At 49.1% G+C, this 17,989-nt stretch overlaps 6 protein-coding genes across 6 annotated transcripts; 4 read left to right on the top strand and 2 right to left on the bottom strand.

Annotated features, from left to right (window-relative positions):
- The first annotated feature begins 497 nt into the window (after nucleotides 1-497).
- BC939DRAFT_25921 (uncharacterized protein) lies at nucleotides 498-2,763 on the top strand. The gene is made up of 5 exons (XM_051551049.1): nucleotides 498-707; nucleotides 941-1,076; nucleotides 1,220-1,297; nucleotides 1,419-1,673; nucleotides 1,820-2,763. Exons 2-5 carry the CDS (start codon nucleotides 959-961, stop codon nucleotides 2,701-2,703), a joined length of 1,335 nt encoding a protein of 444 aa, XP_051415496.1. The 5' UTR covers nucleotides 498-707; nucleotides 941-958; the 3' UTR covers nucleotides 2,704-2,763.
- Nucleotides 2,764-2,956: 193 nt separating this feature from the next.
- On the top strand, nucleotides 2,957-7,619 carry BC939DRAFT_441822 (uncharacterized protein). Its single transcript, XM_051554303.1, has 9 exons — nucleotides 2,957-3,222; nucleotides 3,316-3,418; nucleotides 3,528-3,573; nucleotides 3,658-3,801; nucleotides 3,905-3,938; nucleotides 4,046-4,222; nucleotides 4,320-6,933; nucleotides 7,026-7,232; nucleotides 7,339-7,619. The coding sequence occupies exons 1-9, from the start codon at nucleotides 3,015-3,017 to the stop codon at nucleotides 7,595-7,597; spliced, it is 3,792 nt and encodes a 1,263-aa protein (XP_051415495.1). The 5' UTR covers nucleotides 2,957-3,014; the 3' UTR covers nucleotides 7,598-7,619.
- A 149-nt stretch (nucleotides 7,620-7,768) lies between these two features.
- BC939DRAFT_25874 (uncharacterized protein) lies at nucleotides 7,769-9,275 on the top strand. Its single transcript, XM_051551045.1, has 4 exons — nucleotides 7,769-7,892; nucleotides 8,050-8,164; nucleotides 8,271-8,381; nucleotides 8,515-9,275. The coding sequence occupies exons 1-4, from the start codon at nucleotides 7,773-7,775 to the stop codon at nucleotides 9,192-9,194; spliced, it is 1,026 nt and encodes a 341-aa protein (XP_051415494.1). The 5' UTR covers nucleotides 7,769-7,772; the 3' UTR covers nucleotides 9,195-9,275.
- Nucleotide 9,276: 1 nt separating this feature from the next.
- BC939DRAFT_25855 (uncharacterized protein) lies at nucleotides 9,277-11,526 on the bottom strand. The gene has a single exon (XM_051551044.1). It carries the CDS (start codon nucleotides 11,265-11,267, stop codon nucleotides 9,381-9,383), a length of 1,887 nt encoding a protein of 628 aa, XP_051415493.1. The 5' UTR covers nucleotides 11,268-11,526; the 3' UTR covers nucleotides 9,277-9,380.
- Nucleotides 11,527-12,418: 892 nt separating this feature from the next.
- On the top strand, nucleotides 12,419-14,921 carry BC939DRAFT_441815 (ribosomal protein S5 domain 2-type protein). The gene is made up of 8 exons (XM_051554302.1): nucleotides 12,419-12,906; nucleotides 13,065-13,116; nucleotides 13,205-13,239; nucleotides 13,346-13,596; nucleotides 13,739-13,864; nucleotides 13,985-14,064; nucleotides 14,174-14,381; nucleotides 14,497-14,921. The coding sequence occupies exons 1-8, from the start codon at nucleotides 12,665-12,667 to the stop codon at nucleotides 14,844-14,846; spliced, it is 1,344 nt and encodes a 447-aa protein (XP_051415492.1). The 5' UTR covers nucleotides 12,419-12,664; the 3' UTR covers nucleotides 14,847-14,921.
- A 1-nt stretch (nucleotide 14,922) lies between these two features.
- Nucleotides 14,923-17,801, bottom strand: BC939DRAFT_441811 (S-adenosyl-L-methionine-dependent methyltransferase). The gene is made up of 3 exons (XM_051554301.1): nucleotides 17,052-17,801; nucleotides 16,317-16,437; nucleotides 14,923-15,599 (listed from the first exon to the last, which is right to left on the bottom strand). The coding sequence occupies exons 1-3, from the start codon at nucleotides 17,570-17,572 to the stop codon at nucleotides 14,967-14,969; spliced, it is 1,275 nt and encodes a 424-aa protein (XP_051415491.1). The 5' UTR covers nucleotides 17,573-17,801; the 3' UTR covers nucleotides 14,923-14,966.
- Between the last annotated feature and the right edge of the window lie 188 nt (nucleotides 17,802-17,989).

Below are 17,989 nucleotides of genomic sequence, written 5' to 3'. Positions count from 1 at the left end.
TAAAGACAGCGCTCACTTTTGTTGCCGTTGCTGTGTCATTTTTATTTTCTCGCTGTGACATAAATAAATAAATAAACATTTTTAAATTCAGGAGCAACCCATTCTCGATTCATGGGATCAGATTGCATGCACTTTTTTTTTATTTTTAATCCCATCGTCCATTCCTTAGCCCTTTTTTTCATCTTTCCTTGTACTTGAAAAGGCGCAAAGTGATCCTCCCCTTGAACCCACCTACATGCTGTTTACTTCACACTTTCACTCCAGGTACATACACATACGCACACACACTCACACACAGCCAGTGAGGTATCTCGAAAACTGTGGTGTAGAGTGAATCCCGAGACTGATTGGTGGTCTGGGTCGTGCGTGCAGGGGAGAGGAAGAAAGAGGGCACCTCAATTCTGTGAAATTTGTTCAATTACAGGTGTAGAAAGTACGGTTTTTTTGATAATAGATCTTTTTTTTTGTTGTTGCTATAATTGTCTTTATGTCTTAGATGAGTTTCTGGATGCAGCCGGGCAGGACCTGGCACAATGCTGTTACCGACTTTTTGATTCAGACTTATTCCAAAACAATACTCTCAGTATCATGGACGCGATCATTGACCGTGCTATCCAGGTAACGTACCATAACAGTGCTGCTGGAAGACAATTCACAATGCCTTTTCATTATTATTTTTATTATTATTCTTCATTCGACACCTGTGGGTAAGGAGGAAACCGTGGATGGATAGGACAGGAATCGGGTGGTTCAAGAAAGGCGAATGATGTAACAAAGTTTCTTTTTTTTTTTTTTTTAAAAAAAAAAAAACAATCCTGCAAGGAGCAGAAGGACAGGATGAAAGGAGACAGAATCGACTTCGGCGAAAGGACTGTGCGAGAAATGATATCATGGATTGATTCCTTTGTTATTAACTGTTACGCCTGGAAATAAAAATTAGAGCCAAGAAGAGAAGGACATGTGGATCACATATAATGTCCTGCTCTATGCCGGGACGGAGGTCGCGAAAGTATACAACTGGATGCTGAAGAGCGAGTACTTTGCGAAACTCAAGTACCAGATCTTACAGATGGAAGGTATGATGACGGGGACAAGTGTGTTGGCCAATCCTGCAGCAGATAAAAAAAAAAAACTAGTGTGGGATTTGATATAGGATGCTAGACTAACGCGCGTGTTGCCCGCCTTGTGCACTGGCGAACTTCTTTTTTTCTTCTTCTAGGGACGCGGCTACAGCCATTGGCGGTTAGTCTGATGTATGAAATCTGTCGAGTGCAATCCTTACGTCCGCGCGATCTCGGTAAGAACTTAGTGCGGCGCGATACAAGTTCCATCACCTATCGCGTAACGTTTCTTCCTCACGACGATACGATTTTAATTTCTGCATGGGCGGTAAATATCTCTTTTACTATCTTCTATAGCGCTGGTCGATGAAGACTTCCTGCATTACTTGCTCGATCTTGTGGAAAGCACGAGGACGGATGTGGATGAAGGATTGAACTATGGAGCTATCAAATTGCTTCTGGCGTTCAATGAACAATACATGTTACACCAAGCCGCGCTCCGCGCTGCCAGCAATTATACCCCCTCGAACCCATTGCTGTTGGTCCTGGCAGATCGTCCTGGTGCGAGCTGCACCTTTGGCGAGAACTTGATCTTTATGCTGAATCGAGCTGGTGAGTACCCCATACTGAACGCGGAACAAAAATAAAATAAAAAAAATAATGAACGTGGGGACCTCCATTCTTAAAAACTTTATCTAATCGCTTCCTCCTCTTTTTTTTTCTTTTCTTTTCATACAATCTGCACAATCTATCTATAGAGGAAACATCACTCCAAACGTTGATACTCAAACTCCTCTACCTCTTCTTCACATCCCCAAATCAGATGCTCAACGAATTCTTCTACACGAACGATCTCCACGTCCTCGTCGACGTCGTGATCCGTGAATTACGCAATTTGCCTGAAGAACAAGAATCTCTGCGACACGCGTACCTCCGCGTGATGGGACCACTGCTCACAAATACACAGCTGCGGTGTCAAGAACGTGCGTTGTACTATAAACGCGCGGAGATCCTTCGAGTGCTCGGGGAATTGGGTGGTGGGGATCTGGATGGGACGTTGAGGCAGCATCTGTGGGAACAGGAGATGTGGGAACAACAGCAGTCGCGATTATTGAATGAGGGCAGGAAGTTGACCTATCGGGATCGGGAGAGTAGCGTGGGACAGTCTGGAGCTCCATCGCCGGCATTGACGAATCGAGTGGTTGGAGGTGCGGTACAGAACAGAAGTGGGAGTGTTAGCAGCGGAAGTGTTAGCAGTGGGAGCGTCTGTTCGAGTCCACTTCTGCCGGTTGTCCCAGATGGAATGAATGACAGCATGGATGCAAAGCGGCCGGCGGCGGTGAATAGCACCGGTCGTTCTGGATCGGTGGTTCTGGAGAATGTGCTTCCGCCGTCGAGGAGTAATAGTAGCACGAACCTGCATGTGCATATGGGTACGCCGCCGCCATCGCTGTGGGGTCAGCAGCAGCCTCCGAGGGCAGTGAGTCCGATGACACAGCGGCTGGTGGAGCGGGTGCTGAGGGAGTGGCTCGAGAATGAGATCAAGAACGGAGCCGTGACCGCGGAAGGTAATAGTAATGGTGCTGGTGGTGCTGAGGGACTTGAGGATGATCGACGGGTGGCGATTCCTGTAGCACAATGAGCCTTTTTTTTTTTTGCATCCCCTGTGGTTAAATAAAACAGATTCTGCCTCTCTTTATACCTCCTTATGCCATTTCACACCGCCTTTTTACGGCTCTTCACGCCAGCTCCTCATGAATGTGCACCTTGGTCTAGGCTGCTAAACGCTCGCATTGCTCCTGGTAGGAATGCTGTGTAACCTCGCCCTCTACACAATGGGTAGCATCTTGACCCTCGCCCTCGGAACTGTGATTTTTGTTTTTTTCCTCGTTCCATTTTCTTTTCCCTACTTTCTGGACTTTCGTCCCAAGACATATCCAAGTAGAAAACAAGATGGATCACAGTGTCCGCATCCCGATCGACGACCCCTCGACTGAGGACACCAGCACTGATATCTCTATGGAAGCTCATTTGATTAAAAACAACCTCACTTCGTCCGATCAAGACCTCCCGCAACGAACTGTTCAGCCGAGCTCTGAGAATGTCAGCGAAAAAAGCATATCTGATGCACAAGCAAGTATTGCCGCTGAAGCCAAAGTTGGTGAGACCTTTTCTGTGCTGTGGGCATTAAAAACGGAATGGAAAGTTGATGGTCTCCTCGCTGGGTTTGGGATATTAAACAGCTTTTAAATAGCGCCCAGGTTATACTTTATGGAACCCAGCGCTGTCTCGGTGGACGCAAGCCATACCACCCCTCTCGAGGCATCGGCTGCGCCTACATTCCTCTGCACTTTTGAGTAAGTACGAGGTGTCAGTGGTAGATTCCTACGTCGGTGTTTAAGGTAGCGGTACATCGTAGAACAAGTAGCCATCTGCTAATTTCGCTCGCCTCTATCTTGATTTCAGTGAACACCCACCTGTGAGAGTTGCGGCCTCTACCCCATTCACAAATGTAAGTCCAATCAATTTTAGGCAGATGTCGGGCTATGCATCTGAGCATTTGGAATGCTTACTTTCTTTTTTTGCTTCGTCACAGTGGCGCTTCGATATGCAGCATTGCGAACCCGGATTTCACGACATAGTCCTGGGGATCTCGACTCAGCACCTACAGATAGACAACGTCGAATCGATTACTTTCAGTTTTGGACACGAAGGCGGACCGCGAATGGAGTTGAACGAGGTAAAATAATTGTGCAATCCACGATTAGGTCCTTGGCTATGGTCTTAGAATTTAATCGAATCAATCACTCATTGCGCCCTATTCGTATATCATCCTCACCTAGATTATATCCAAGGATTCAGTCAAAAAGCTGTTGGGTAGGGATCATAAAAAAGAAAAGAAAAAGAAAGATAGTTGACCTGATCGGGAGGATATCCATGTACTGACATTGCTTTTGGCAACCTTCCTGGTCAATGTTCCATAGGATCGGGTTCGGAGATCGTCAGGCTGCAGCTACATCATCGTCTCATGAACAAGGGCGACGGTCGCTCTGTGCTGTTGTTTATGGGAATAATGACCTCGGAGAGCGACTTGCCAACGACTGACCCAGGGTGTCTCGATTTGAGGTTCATGGAACTTCTTGCATCTCAGGCTGTCCGCGGTAACGCCCCCGCCTTTCAATGGGATTAAAACTATAGCAGAGAAGATCTGTGAGGGTTTCAGTCCATTAACGAGCGCTGTATACCTCCACATTATAGACTCATCTATTCTAGTTCATCGTCCGTATTTGAAGTCGTTTAATGTCTGCCTCAGGGATGGTCCGCATCAACCGAAGCGGGTCACTAACGTCGGAATGTCCGGAGATGGAGCTTATGTCGCTACTTTGGCTGCCACTGACACGGGCTTTCTTCTGGATATCTGGGACTTGGAGCAGCGTCTTTTGCACCCAAAGCCTTCTGCAAACATCCATGTGCCTATTGTTGATCTGAGTGAAGATATATTCTTCTTATTCGATGTGGTTCTCTCCTGGGACGCTTCTCAGGTCGCAATAACAGACACATCGGCCTCCACTACTCGGCGCCCAAACGATTACCAAAGCGCATTTTCTATCTATCAGTTCCATCGGGATGACAAGCAAGGCAGGGCCACCACCTTGACGCCGTCAGAAAACTATCATCACTGCCAAGGCCTTCAGAACCTGCATTGGTTCGGAAAGTTCCATATCTCAGCAACTCAAGATCAAGACACCAGGAACGAGCTGTTTATCACGTTCGACGGCGTTTCTCTCGACACTTACAGCGCCTTCGGAAAGTGGAGCCATTTGCGCACGATCGCTATCAGTCTACCGCAGACTGTACTGGATCCCGCATTCGAGGTCTTGGGTATGCAAAAGCTCAATGCCATGATCGTACGGTCACCACTACGCGCCCTTCGGGGCAGTCGCTTCGCTTGGGTTCCTCCCGATAACGACATCATCTCAGTGTGGAATGTGGAGGATGGGTCGATGACCTCGTTCTTCCCTAGATTGAGGTATCAAAACACGCGCGTGTTCTTGAATATTGCCATTTTCGACCTTTCCAGCGATGGGTCTATCATTGCCATATGCAGCGGAGGCTGCATCTCGACATACCGCACCAATACCGGCATCCGGCTTAAGTCCTACCAAGTACCAAAGCCATATCAATATTTTTTAACCTTGCGGTTTGTATGCAACGATACCAAGATTGCGTGCGAAACAAGGGCGTCTAACGCGGACTTTGGTCGAGGAAACATTAGCTTCATCCTGGATACAGCCGACATGACGCTGTCGAATTGGTTTTCCTGCTCGACAGCGTTTTTTTCCGATGTCCCGCGCGCTTCAGGTTCGAGCCAACCGGTGTTCGTTCAGCATGAAGCAACATTGGATCTCATCCACCTAGAGAACCGTTTCGTACAGCCATACTCCCAGCGATTTTCTCGTCCTGTCCCAGCCTGCGATGACCAGTGTCCGCAAGATCTCTTTCCTCTCTCTCGATACCCCACTGAGTTGACTACGACATCTGGATTGCAATTCAAAGTATGGTGTGCAGCAGCCGAGGCACCTAACCAAGACTATGCATCAGCATCCGTCGCCTTGGAAATATCGCATAGACGCGGGCAGTCGCATCTGAGAAAGGTCATCCCATCGGTCCATGATCCCGATGGCTGGCTAAAAAACATGTTTGCGGCTATCATGGATAACCCTCCACGCCTTGTGATTGCCACATCAACGTTTTTCATGGTATGGACACTGCCGGCGAGCATGGACGGCGACTTAACGTTGGAGCTGGCCTGCACCTTGGGCCGAGATAACTGGGATATTTTAACAAACAGGGAAAAGACCTTGTGGAGAGTCTGCTCTCATCGGCGACTCTATGCTCGTAAGCTGTGCTATGACGAAAAGGGCCAGATATTGCCCCAGAAAATCATCCGGCTAAGCGCTGAGCTTGAGTTTTATCGAAAAGATCACAGGATTTTTCCTTTGACAGTTGACTGCCTTGCGATGCTTTTTAAGGACGCCGACGACTGTTGCAGGAAAGCGATACTCCAATACGTCGGTAGATATATCAATGACCCTCTCGATTTTGAGATGCCAGAGGCTATCGGACTGACTATCATCTGCGGATTGTGGGCACCTAAAATGATGGAGCTGTACGAGGATTTGGTATCAGCATTACTTGGATCGCTTTTTGGACGATGGGTCCCTGGAGAAGGTCTTTTTCAAGCATGCGGGCCACTGTTGATGATTGACGGCACCGCTGACAAGGAGCCAAAGGCGATGGCCTTTGCCGATATCATCACCGATTACTGCATCCGCCAGGTCAGAGATGAGAGGGTCCTTCATTTCCTTTTGCCGCTTAGACACAGTCTTCACAGACGGATTGACAGGACCGGAAGCCATACTGAAATAGGTCTGCAAATCCTCCGGAAACTTGCCTACCTTCCAGTTAAGAGCCGATCTTTCATCCTCGACCACCACAAAGTCGTTCATGCTCCGAACTTTCGACTGCGCTTCTGGAGACCCAACGCGACACCTCTGCACCAATGCAAGAACCCGGTACTTCAGTTGACGGCCCAACTGAACCACAATCCAATTAATGATAGCTTCACACAGGAGCTGTTTGTAGCACCATTCGATCTGCTATGGATCAATAGCCGCAATCTCAACTTGAGTCTGAATCCTATCCGACCGGAAGCCGCAAACATTCAGGTTTCGCAATCATGGATTCATGCTCTTGCCTACATGGTATGGCACAAGTGTAAGCCGAAAAGCGGGGTTATTATTGTGTGCCATAACTTCCCACTGGTGGCATTCGATAACCCTGCCATCGCAGCCCTGATCGAGTACAAGTGGTAGGGATCGATGCGTTTGTACGACTCCTCTTCTTCGTGTTATCTTGCATATTCGGCTATCTTAATTAACAATCGATCGTCCAACCGCGTAGGAACACTATCGGCTTCAAGTACTGGCTGGGACGATTTGCTCTCCAGTGCTGTTTCTACTTGTTGGTACTCGCCGTCGTGTTCGCTCAGGTTTACAGGGACCACAATCAGTCACTCGTGGGCGTCTTTTGGGCCATCGTCGTCTTTTCTTGTTTATTTCTATGGCTCGAATTGATACAATGCTTTCAGAACTGGAAACGCTATTTCAGGTAGGCCGTAGGGTACATTTAAATAGCCGTGGGAAGTCTATCTATGCGCGGAAACATTGTACTTCGGCCCTAGGTCCTTGCTGACGAGCGCCTGAGTTCATTGTAGATCGATATACAACTATGTCGACCTTGTGACCTATGGACTTCCCTTGGCTGGGAGCATCACTCAGCTATTGACCATTCGGCACAGGAATACACAACCTACGGACCCTGCGGAGGAAGATGTTCTTACTTCTGACCGTAGTAACGTGGCGCTCCTCAGCTTCTCGGTGGTTTTCATTTTTCTTCATTGTGTAAGTCGTTCGACGTTCATTCTCCAGTGCAGGATGTACACATTGTCAGTCGGATTTTTTCCACAGTACTGACGGATGGTATTGACGGCTGACATGTCTTCCCCTCTCTCTTTTCTCTTAAATACTACTGCGATATCAGCTCTTCGAGCTCCGGGTCAGCAAGATGGTCTGCCACTTCGTGACCATTATCATACAGACCATCATTCAGATCCGTGTCTTCTTCCTTATTTTTGCCGCAGGAATCATCATGTTCACGACCGCGATCCTTCACCTCCTCTGGGCATGTCCCATCAATGTCTGTACTGACCTGGAGCCCGAATTTCCGCAGCAATTCTTCAAAGCCATGGTGGCAACCTTCTATTTCATGGTAAGCCTATATTTTTTTTGGTCCGAAACAATTTGTTTCGCTGTAATATGTTTTTGATGCGGGACATGCTTAGGCGCTCATGCGATAGTTGTTCCTTTTCTAATTCTCTTTCTTGACGCGTTTTTTTTATTTTTTTAATATATATATTTGTATAAAGGGAGGCCGATATGATCCTGTCTCCAGCCTTTTCGTCTCTGATAATTACGGGTTCCTTTTACTGATGGTCGTCAACCTTTTCTTCACCGGAATCCTCATGATGAATGTCCTCATTGGTAAGAAGAAGCGCCTCATTTTGGTTCCGAACAGTGCTTGCTCTCCGCTCCATGCCATGACTCTCCTAACAAAAGAAGAAAACATGCTTGTCTTTGATACTTGTAGCGTTGATTAATGTTGCGTTCACCACCGGTGACGAATCATGGCAACTGGTTTGGCTCAAGAACAAGCTAAGATACATCGAGAGTGCTGAGAATATGACTTTTCATATCCCAGGTACATACATTTCTCAAACAATACTTTCTTGCACACAAACATATAGACATGTGCTTGTCCTCACAAGTTCAAAATGGGGAGGGGGCTTTCTTTCCTGTCCTTTTTTTTTTCTTTTCCCATTTCTGTAACAAAGGCTTTAGAGAGGCCCACGACTGGTTTCCGGACGAGATATACTACTCAGCAACGCCTCAGCAGGTGAAGGCCTACGAGGAGAAGTATCTTGAGAACAGTAACAAGAGCTCTGGTTCTTTGCGAAAGCTGTTTGGGCAGACGTCCTCCACCACCGCAGCTGCAGCTGCGGCTGCTTCTGATGCCGCCTCTGCCTCTGCCTCTGCCTCTGCTGACGCAACAATTACAACTCCTCATTCTCAGGGTGACAGTAGTCCAGCCAAAACAGATGACGCAGCGACTGCCAACACATCATCCAAAGAGGATATAGAGATGCCACGGGGAGCAGATGAAGACGACTTGGACGCAAGAATTCAGAGGAGTAGGTTTTTAAGGGGGAGGGTGAAGGAAAGAGTGAAGGAAAGAGTGGGGGAAGGGCAGGAGGACATGTTGAAGGAACTATTGACGGTACAGCTGAAGGAGCACTTGGCAGTACAACTGAAAGAGGAACTGACAGTGCAGTTGAGGGAACAATTAACATTGCAACTGAAGGAGCAATTGGCATTGCAGCTGAGGGAGCAGCTGGCAATACAACTGAAGGAATTACTGGGGACACAATTAAAGGAGCAAATGGCAGCGCAGCTTGAATCGTTGCAGGATAACCTGGTGAACCTATTAACAGCCAAGTCCCAAGATAACGCGTAGAACAACGACCGTATCTTTTTCCTTTTTTTTTTTTAAGGCCGTTCAGGTCGTCTGCGCCCAAGTGATATCGCGCTTAGATTCACAGCCTTCACCATTTCTTTTTTCAATATATCTTTTATCGATTTCATATTACTACATTATACATCAACCTGTACACAAAAAAAAAATTAAGAAAATAAATGCCACTTAAAACAACAGGTCCTGAATCGCCTGCTGTTGCTGTTGCTGTTGTTGTTGTTGTTGTTGTTGTTGTTGTTGTTGTTGTTGTTGATGACGATAATGCTGCTGAGTCGACGCCTCCGTACTCGCCAACAACCTCTCTCGTAACACACCACATCGGCTCTCCAAGATCGACAAGAACCGATTCATCTGATGCGCGTTCATCAACCCAACCACATCCGCAAACTTGTGCTCGTCCAGGATCAAATTGTTGGACAAACTCTGTGCAACCGACGACGACGGAACGGGCACAGGAGCCGGCGCAGCAACGGCAGCCGATGAAGCAAAGCTCTGGACTGACTGCTGTTGCCGCTGAAGTGTCTCATCCTCGCTGTCGCTAGCAACCGCCATGGACGATCGACCCATCGCCTTTCCACTCATCTCCTCCACAATCGTCGCCGCTGCATCCGCCTGCTCCTCAACAACACTCTTCTGTGCCTGCGTCAAAGCCTGCACATGTGCAGCCGCCAAAGCCTGGGCCTGGGCCTGTGCTCTATGCGCAAGGTTCCCTCCCCAATCTCTCCTCCTCCTCGAGATCTTTGCCTTCCGCATCGTCACCGGCCGATCCCGATGGTGCAGCTTTGCATAAAGTCCGCACGCATTACAGATCGGCTCCCCAGCATCGTTCTTCCTCCACAACGGCGTCTGTGTCTGTAAGCAGTTCTTGCACTGGATACCCTGTTTTGCCGTCATCAACGGTGGCGAGACCTTTTTTACGGGTGAGGGTGGAAGCAACGCCTGGGTATATAATGCTGTCAGATCAGGGAATACACTTGTGAGATCATGGCCATGGCTCGAATCCGAGTCGCTATCCGAAGACGAAGACGCAGACGAAGATGAGTCTTGAGCGACCAAGGGGCTAGTCGGACTCGAGGGTCCCGGAGAAGGACCGCGACTGGACTGACCAGATGTAGGACGCGCATAGGGCAAGGTACCCAAACTCGCCAGCACCGTCGGTAACTTGTGTCGGGCGTTCAATGGTCGATGGGCTCCATACTGCTTAAAGTACAGCCCACAAGCATTACACAACGAGTGCTTGCGGTCAGGGGTTCGACGCCAAAGCGGGGTCTGTGTCACCTTGCAATTAAAGCACTCGAGCTGACGTGAGGATGACTTGGCTGAGGAAGATCCCGTCTTGCCAGCCATATCGGCATTCGATCCAGAGGGAGTCTCAGGGCTGAGCGAGCGCTCCGCAAGCGTCGGAGAAGTCGAGGGGCTCTTGTCGCCGGCCTCAGACGCGGTGGAGGACGAAGGAGAGGGCGAATGGGGCACCGACACTGAATCGTATTCCATCGCGGTCTCAGACGAGCTCTCCTGTTTGATCTGCTGTTGGGTCTGAGCAAGGTACCGCGCCAGATTCTCGGCATCTGAGCGCTGAATCCTAGCCATGTGCTGTCTCTGCTCCTCCTGTTCCTGCTGCTTCTGCTGCTCCTCTCCCTGCATCTGCTGGGGCTCAGTGGTGGGGAGTGTCATTGCTGGGGCCATCCACTGCTGAGGAATGCCGATGCTCTGTCCCTGAGCAGCGAGGTAAGCATGGAGTAAAGCAGCTTGACGCGCAGTTTCGCCATTGAAGAGACCAATGTCGGCGCGAGAGGTTGTCGGGAGGGGCTGGAAGGTCGGTGACAACGACATGTCCTGGAATTCTTGTTGGGCCGGAGAGATAGTCAGGGGCATCGAGAAGTCGGGGAAGGAGAAGGCAGAAGAGGGGTCGAAGGATTCGATGGGGAGGACGGGTGAGTGAGCGTCATCTGAGAAGGAGGAGTAGTCGAGGACGTCCTGAAGCCAGGTGTTGAGCCCTGGCGCATTCGAGGGCGCATTGGATGCGTTTGTCGCGTGGGAGTTGGTGGCAAACATTTTTTTTTTCTTTTTTGGGGTTTGTGTGCACTTGTGCAAAATGAAAATGTGACCAAGAGGCAAGGTTCACTCGATAAGAGAAATAAGAAAGAAGGTTCCGGAGACCCGATATGGCAACGAACCAGAGATAGAAAAATAATGGGATAAGAAGGGCAAAGACTAATGGAAGCAATTGAAGGCGCTGGGATGTTAAAGAAAAGAATAGTAGTAAAGGGTTGTCGAGGATATGTCGGAAGGCTAGGAAGTCGTTTGTGAAGGATTGGGGATATAGTTGTTTTTCGTTTTTTTTTTGTTTTGTTATGGAGTGTGGAATAGTGTGAGATGGTGGGGGAGGGGTTATCGCGGGAGAGGGACTGGTTCAAGGATGAGTGTGTGCTTTTCCCGCGATTGATCAATCGACTTCACGGCCAACGTGGCCTCCGGAGGTAAGGTAGAAGTAAGCCATGGCGAATAAAGATGGAAAAGAAAGAAAGCTGCTGGAGACGGCCAAGGAAATGTTCAACTAGAGTGCCTGTCTGTTAGGGTCTAGTGAGGGAGAGCAAATGGGGTTGGGATAAGAATAAAAAAGGGCGGGTAAAAAGCGAGTGGAGGTGTTGGTTGTGCTCTGGAGGATTGATGCTCTTTCTCCCCCGTGGATGAAGGCTGGTGGGTTTACGAGAGGAGAGTGGGGCCGAACAAAAGAATGGAGGATCTTTTGATGGACAGAGGCGGAAGGAGGGGGAGGGGATGATGGAAGCGAGAGAGACAGGGAGGGTGTTCAGGAGAAGGGCCCTGTTCGTATTTATTCGAGGGTCGATTTCCATTTTCGAACCGGTGGGAAACAACGCCATCGGGGGTCATCGCCACCCTATTGGCCAGCCAGGTCTCGCAGCCCAAAAAAGGTTCTGGACTGCTGCAGTGAGGCAGCAACCACACACGTACATGACCAGGGAGAAGCCCTTCTGCCCAGCTGTAAACACATAGTGGAGTAACAAGCAGCGTGTGCAGTTGGATATTGCCCCTGTCACAGACTGAACGACCCGCATAGAAAGTCCAGCTCACAAATACGCATTGGCCAAACAGGATTTCGCCACTAGCTTGGTGGTACCGCCCCTGCAGCACTAGCGATTGCGTATTTCTGTATGATCTTGTTCTTGTAGTCGTCGTAGTCAAAATAACTCTCAGCTAACAGCTCAGACCACTCAGCTTGCTTGGAAAGAGAGACCTCGCCCTACAGAATCGCATAAGACCAGTACTTTTCTTCATTCGTCCTGCCTCTTCATGAGAGCGAGCCTAACCAGTGTGCCATCTCTTTTCTTCCCGTTTCTCTCTTTTCTCTCTCATTCATCTTTCATCCATTACTCAGAAACCGCCCTCACCCAGCAACCTCACCTCACTTGAAATTTTCAGCTTGACCCATGCTCAGTACCGCTAGTGCCCCGGGATCTCACACCATGATACCACCCGCAGACCTCCTACCACAGGACCGAAGCAATCTCAAGAATTTTGACAGCACCACAGAAGCGCTTGCAAAACACCCACTGAGACACCAATTGCCCACTCAAGGACCGCCTATGGTGCCCCGGGGGACATATGTCTCTGCTTCGGCCCCCGCAAGGATCGACCTCGCGGGAGGATGGACAGACACCACCCCTATCACGTACGCGTAACCCCGGTTTTTCTTTCGGAGAAGCATAAATAGAGGGAAAAAAAAACGCGCGTTAAATTTTAAGTAGGACACTGTAGCGTTCCTAGCTCTTAGAAGGCAGTGCTGACCTTGAATGTTATTTCTGTCCGGTTCTCCTTTGAATACCCTAGACACGAACACGGTGGCAAGGTCGTCAACGTGGCTGTGAAGATCAACGACCGCGTACGTTCCTTCACTTCTGTCTATTCATTTACGTTGGCCAATTGTCAAGTTGCTTCGGACTAAAAATCCGTACTTTGTGCATAATTAGGCGCCGTACACCGTCAAGGCTCGGCGTACAGAAGCGTAACGCCAAAAAACAGCTCTCTATTCATGCAAACCAAAGTACTTCAAAGATGCCCAATTGATCTCACAGCTATTACCCCCCATTTTCGATCTCATACACACATAGACTTGTCCTCTCTCTCTCTTACGACCCAGATATTCCTCCAGAGCATTTTCATTCCCTGGACCAGATCCGGGACCACGCCGACCCTCTCGTCCCGGGCGCGCTCCTCAAGGCCTGTATCGTCGCCTCGGGGATCTTGGGCATCACGCCCAAACGACACGACGATGTGCCCTTCAAGACCATCGCTGAGGCCTTGAAGCATTCCGGAGGCGGCCTCGAACTCGTCATCCGATCGACCTTGCCCCTTGGTTCTGGTGGGTTGCAATTCGAAAATAAGGGAGCGTGAGAGCGATGAGGTGCGATGCGATGCGGGGGGGAGAGGGGGGGGGGACTGCGTGGTAATTGTGAACTGAATTGGATTTTACTTACGCCGTTTGAAAACTATCGCACGTCTAGGGATGGGCACGAGCAGCATTTTAGCGGCGGTGATTTTGGCGGTGCTGAAGACCCTGAAGGGTGAGGCGTATACCATGGATGACCTGATTTACCTGACCCTGGATGTCGAGCAGATGATGAACACTGGTACGGGATTTACAATGGAAGAAGCTTTCTGACGAACAGGTCAAGGCAAGAATAGGTGACCCACTGCATGAAGGATTGCCAACTAAAAAATCACTCGTTGGTTTTACCTGCCAAAAATAGGTGGAGGATGGCAGGACCAGGTCGGAGGCATTTTACCAGGATTCAAGGTATCGACCTGCGAACGTGGTCTCCCGATTCAGGTACCTCTTTGCCTCCCTTCATCATCTCTGCCCACATAAAGCGGTCAAATTTTACATACACGATTACACGATTACTGAAACCACACAATGGGCATATGTGCAAGGACAGATCAAGACGAACGTTATTGATCTGTCAGACTCGTTCATCAAGAACTTCGACTCAAGACTCCTGCTCATCTACACGGGCCAGACCCGACTCGCCAAGAACTTGCTCCAAACTGTCCTCATGAACTGGGCTGGCCAGGAGCCAGTTGTTGTTGAGACCATGCATCGGCTTGTCCAGGAAGCGTCTCAGTGCGAGCGTGCGCTCATCGAAGGCAAGTTGAATCAAACGCGACTCTGTCCACGTTCATTTACTTTGCTTCGCCCCAAACCCTTCGCCAACCGGTCCAAGACGCGCTTTCTCCTCACTTCCCTCACATCTTTCAATAGGAAATATGCAAGATGTAGGCGAAGTGATGAAACGCTACTTCGCCCACAAGTGTCTTCTCTCCAACACTTCGCTCGAAGACCCTCCAGTCGTCAAGCTACTTCTCAAACATTTCGATCCCTACATCGAAGGAGCCTCTTTGGCCGGCGCGGGCGGAGGTGGGTTCTTGGCCGTACTCCTGAAGCCAGACCTCGATCGTGACAGTGTCCTTGCGACCGTCAAGAACGCCCTGGCCAACGAGACCTACCACCGTTACCACGCCGATGATATCAATGTCAAGGACGATCTGATGTGGGCCTGGGAGGCGACTGTCGACACAACCGGACTCGTCGTCCAGATCGGAGAGCCCTAGCTCCATAGACCAACGTCATCCCTAATCCCTAGACTCTAGTTCATTCCATCCCACACAGAATGAAAAGATAAAGTATGTACAGGTTGTTTATTTTCATCATTTGTTCGTTATAGGGGGTTGTCATGAAATTGGTTTCCGTCCAAAGGTAACATATATTGTCTGATATGATCGGAACTCCTTCATCTCCTTCTCCATGGCTGTATGCACCATCTCCGCCACCTGTGCCTCCTCAACCTTCCCCGTCTTCACCAGATTTGGCTTCACGGTCTCCAGAATGGCCGCCAAGTTCTGTTTCCACAACTGTCCCATCTTGCCGCCCCATTCTCCGAGCGGCACACAGTACTCCTTCACCTGGATATCCACGAACCCGGCTTTGGCCATCATCCCATCCAATATCTTCACCACCGATGTGTCCACGTTCCTTGAGATCATCGAAAACTGCATGAGCTCAAAGCACATCTTTGTGTACGGTCCACCATCCTGGACGGTCACATCGGATTCGACGCTCTCGAACCATCCGCCAGGTTTGAGGAGTCGGTAGGTCTCATCGAGGGCCTGTTGCCAGTTCTCGACTGTGAATCCGGGGGCGACGTTTCGTTGGTAGACCACATCGAAGGTGTTGGAGGGCTGGGAGATTCCGCGGAGGATGTTCTCGCGGTAAAAAGAGCAGTTTCGAGGATGGATTGCCGTAGGGAAGATCGGTGAGATGTCCACCCCAATAAAGTTAACCGATGTCAGCTCAGTGGCCATGTCCTAAAGGAGGAAGAATAGAAACATAGAGAAAACGAAGCGCGTTAGCACATGATGGCAAGTGTTTTTTTTTTTTTTTTTTTTTTTCACAGGGCGAATAATGTTTTAGAACATTCCAAACACTCGCCCATATGGGCATGAGATCATTAAAAGAAAGAAAAAATAAGGAGGAACTGCCTGCATACGCATGGGCCAGAAGAGTTGAAAAGGGGAGGGGAGGACATGAGCCCCCTCCAAAAAACCCCCTCAAGGAGTAAATGCCTTTTACGAATGTACCCCGCCATTTTTGCTCGTGTGTGCGAGTCATAACGTATTATTGCGTGAAAAAGTGCATTGGCAGTGGTACCATGTACGAGCGCAAATGGGTCATGATGTGTATGCATGAAAAGCATGATCGCCAGGATAAAGAGATAGGCAAAACCAGTGGTCGATTCGAAAAAATGCAAACACGCAAACAAACAGATGGACGACACGTTCTTGTTTCCCAAGGACGCTCCCGGGGACGTGCAAGCAATAAATGCATGCATACCCATCCACATGTAGAGCCAATAAAAAAATAAAAAATAAAACGAGGGTAGGTCGGATTTGCTTCCGAGAGTGTTGTACAAGGTCAAATGCTCGCATGAGTCGACGTTGATATCATGATGTCGTGCCCAAGGGGTGGAAAAAAAAAAGTGGAAAGGTCGGAGGATGGAGAGATAGAGTGAGAGAATAACATACCATGGTCCAGGTGGCAGGGCCACAGCCGAGGTCGATGATGCGGCCGTTCTCCTTGGGAAAGGGCACATGAATGTTCTTGTTGCCCATGAGCATCTTGAAGATGTAGTGCTGCAGATGCAATCTAACGATGAAATGATAATAAAGATCGTTCCAATAGGAGTTGAGAGAGCAGATTAGAACACAGATACATTTGGTATTGTTTGCTGACGCTAATCCCAACCATGAGAGATATTTCCATTATCTCGAACATTTGTCCGAAGAGATAATGTGGATCGATGCAAGGTCGCCCCCTGAGCCCTCCTCTTCCCAACATTGGCTCTTAATGCTCTCTGTGCCATTGCTGGACATAAACATGAACAGCAACTTGTATTTTTTTTGGCTTTGGCCCCTGTTCCGGTTTGGTGGAGTTGTATTAAACTGTATTTTGTTTTTAGGAACAGAGTCCGCTTCCGCCCCCCCCGAAAGTGGGTCCGAATGCAGCAAGATGTCGATCGAAGGGGGAGGAGGTCTTTGTGTGGTTCGTTGTGGTGGCGATACCAGGGCAATCGGCCTGGCGGTCGAGAGATTCATGGTGCGGTCGTGGATGGAGAGGACTAAGATTCCACCAATTTCAAAACGTACCCACTTGTCTATCTATCCGAGAACAGTGACGAATCACAGGTCGCCGATCCACCCCCTCGGCACCCGATTCCCTCTTCCCGATTCAAAACGCCAAATAAACGCTCAGTGCCTTACCTATCAATCTCCTCAGTGTCGTTCGGCAACATGTACAGGCTATCCGTGTTATGGTACCGCCGGCCATGCAGCCATCGGAATTCGCGCTCCTCGAAAGGTCCTCCTGCGCTACTCTCTCCAGAATACGACGAAGTAACATTTGAGCCCAGACTCGAGGGTAGTGATTCGACCGTCTGGTTCGATGATCTCCGTCGACCAAATGCCTTCTGCAACGAGGATGAGTGTGAAGTATGGCTCGATGGTGGAGAATATGAACCATGGTGTGGTGCATGGTTTTTGCTGTGTTGAGAACGGCCGTGACATTTGTATGCGGGCGAGGAAGGCGGTTGAAGGTAGTTGTTGTGGTGGAGAGCACTGCCGCTGTTGTTGGGGATGGGATAGTGGAGCTGTGTGTTGCAGCGATGATTGTGGAGATTGTCTTTGGAGAGGGAGCGGCGTCCCTTATGAGACGAGCTGAATGCGCTATAGCTGTGGTTGCCGTGTGCGGTACCAGAGCGCGAAGAGGAGTGAGCGGCGCCCATTGCGGTTTGTTCAGTTGTGGTGCTTCAGTAAGTGAGGTTGTGAGGCTATGAGATTGTGAGATTGTGAGATTATGTGATTGTGAGATTGTACGGCCGTGGGATTGTGAGGTTGTGAGAGAAAGAAGGGGAAGAAGTAGTTTTGAAGAAAGATGGAGGAAGTGTGATATATGCCTTTCGAGTGAATGGCGGGTTATGTTTTGTACTTCTTTTTCTTTTTTTTTTTTGGAAATAATGGGGAAATGGGTGAGGGGGTGCTCCTTTTAAAGAATTTCTTAAAATGGATTCACTGAATTGGCCAACGATATATTTCACACTTTATTCTGGAAGAGTGTTAGTGTTGTGTCATCCCCAGACTACCGTACCTTCCTAGCCATAGATGGTAGTGGTAGTAGGTTCGGCTGCATAATCCCTGGACGT

Source organism: Gamsiella multidivaricata (assembly GCF_025024155.1).
Source record: "Gamsiella multidivaricata strain RSA 2152 chromosome Unknown BC939scaffold_11, whole genome shotgun sequence".
Taxonomy (NCBI): Eukaryota; Fungi; Mortierellomycota; class Mortierellomycetes; order Mortierellales; family Mortierellaceae; genus Gamsiella; species Gamsiella multidivaricata.
The sequence above is the reverse complement of the archived record's forward strand: the minus strand, read 5'-3'. Positions and strand labels throughout refer to the sequence as shown.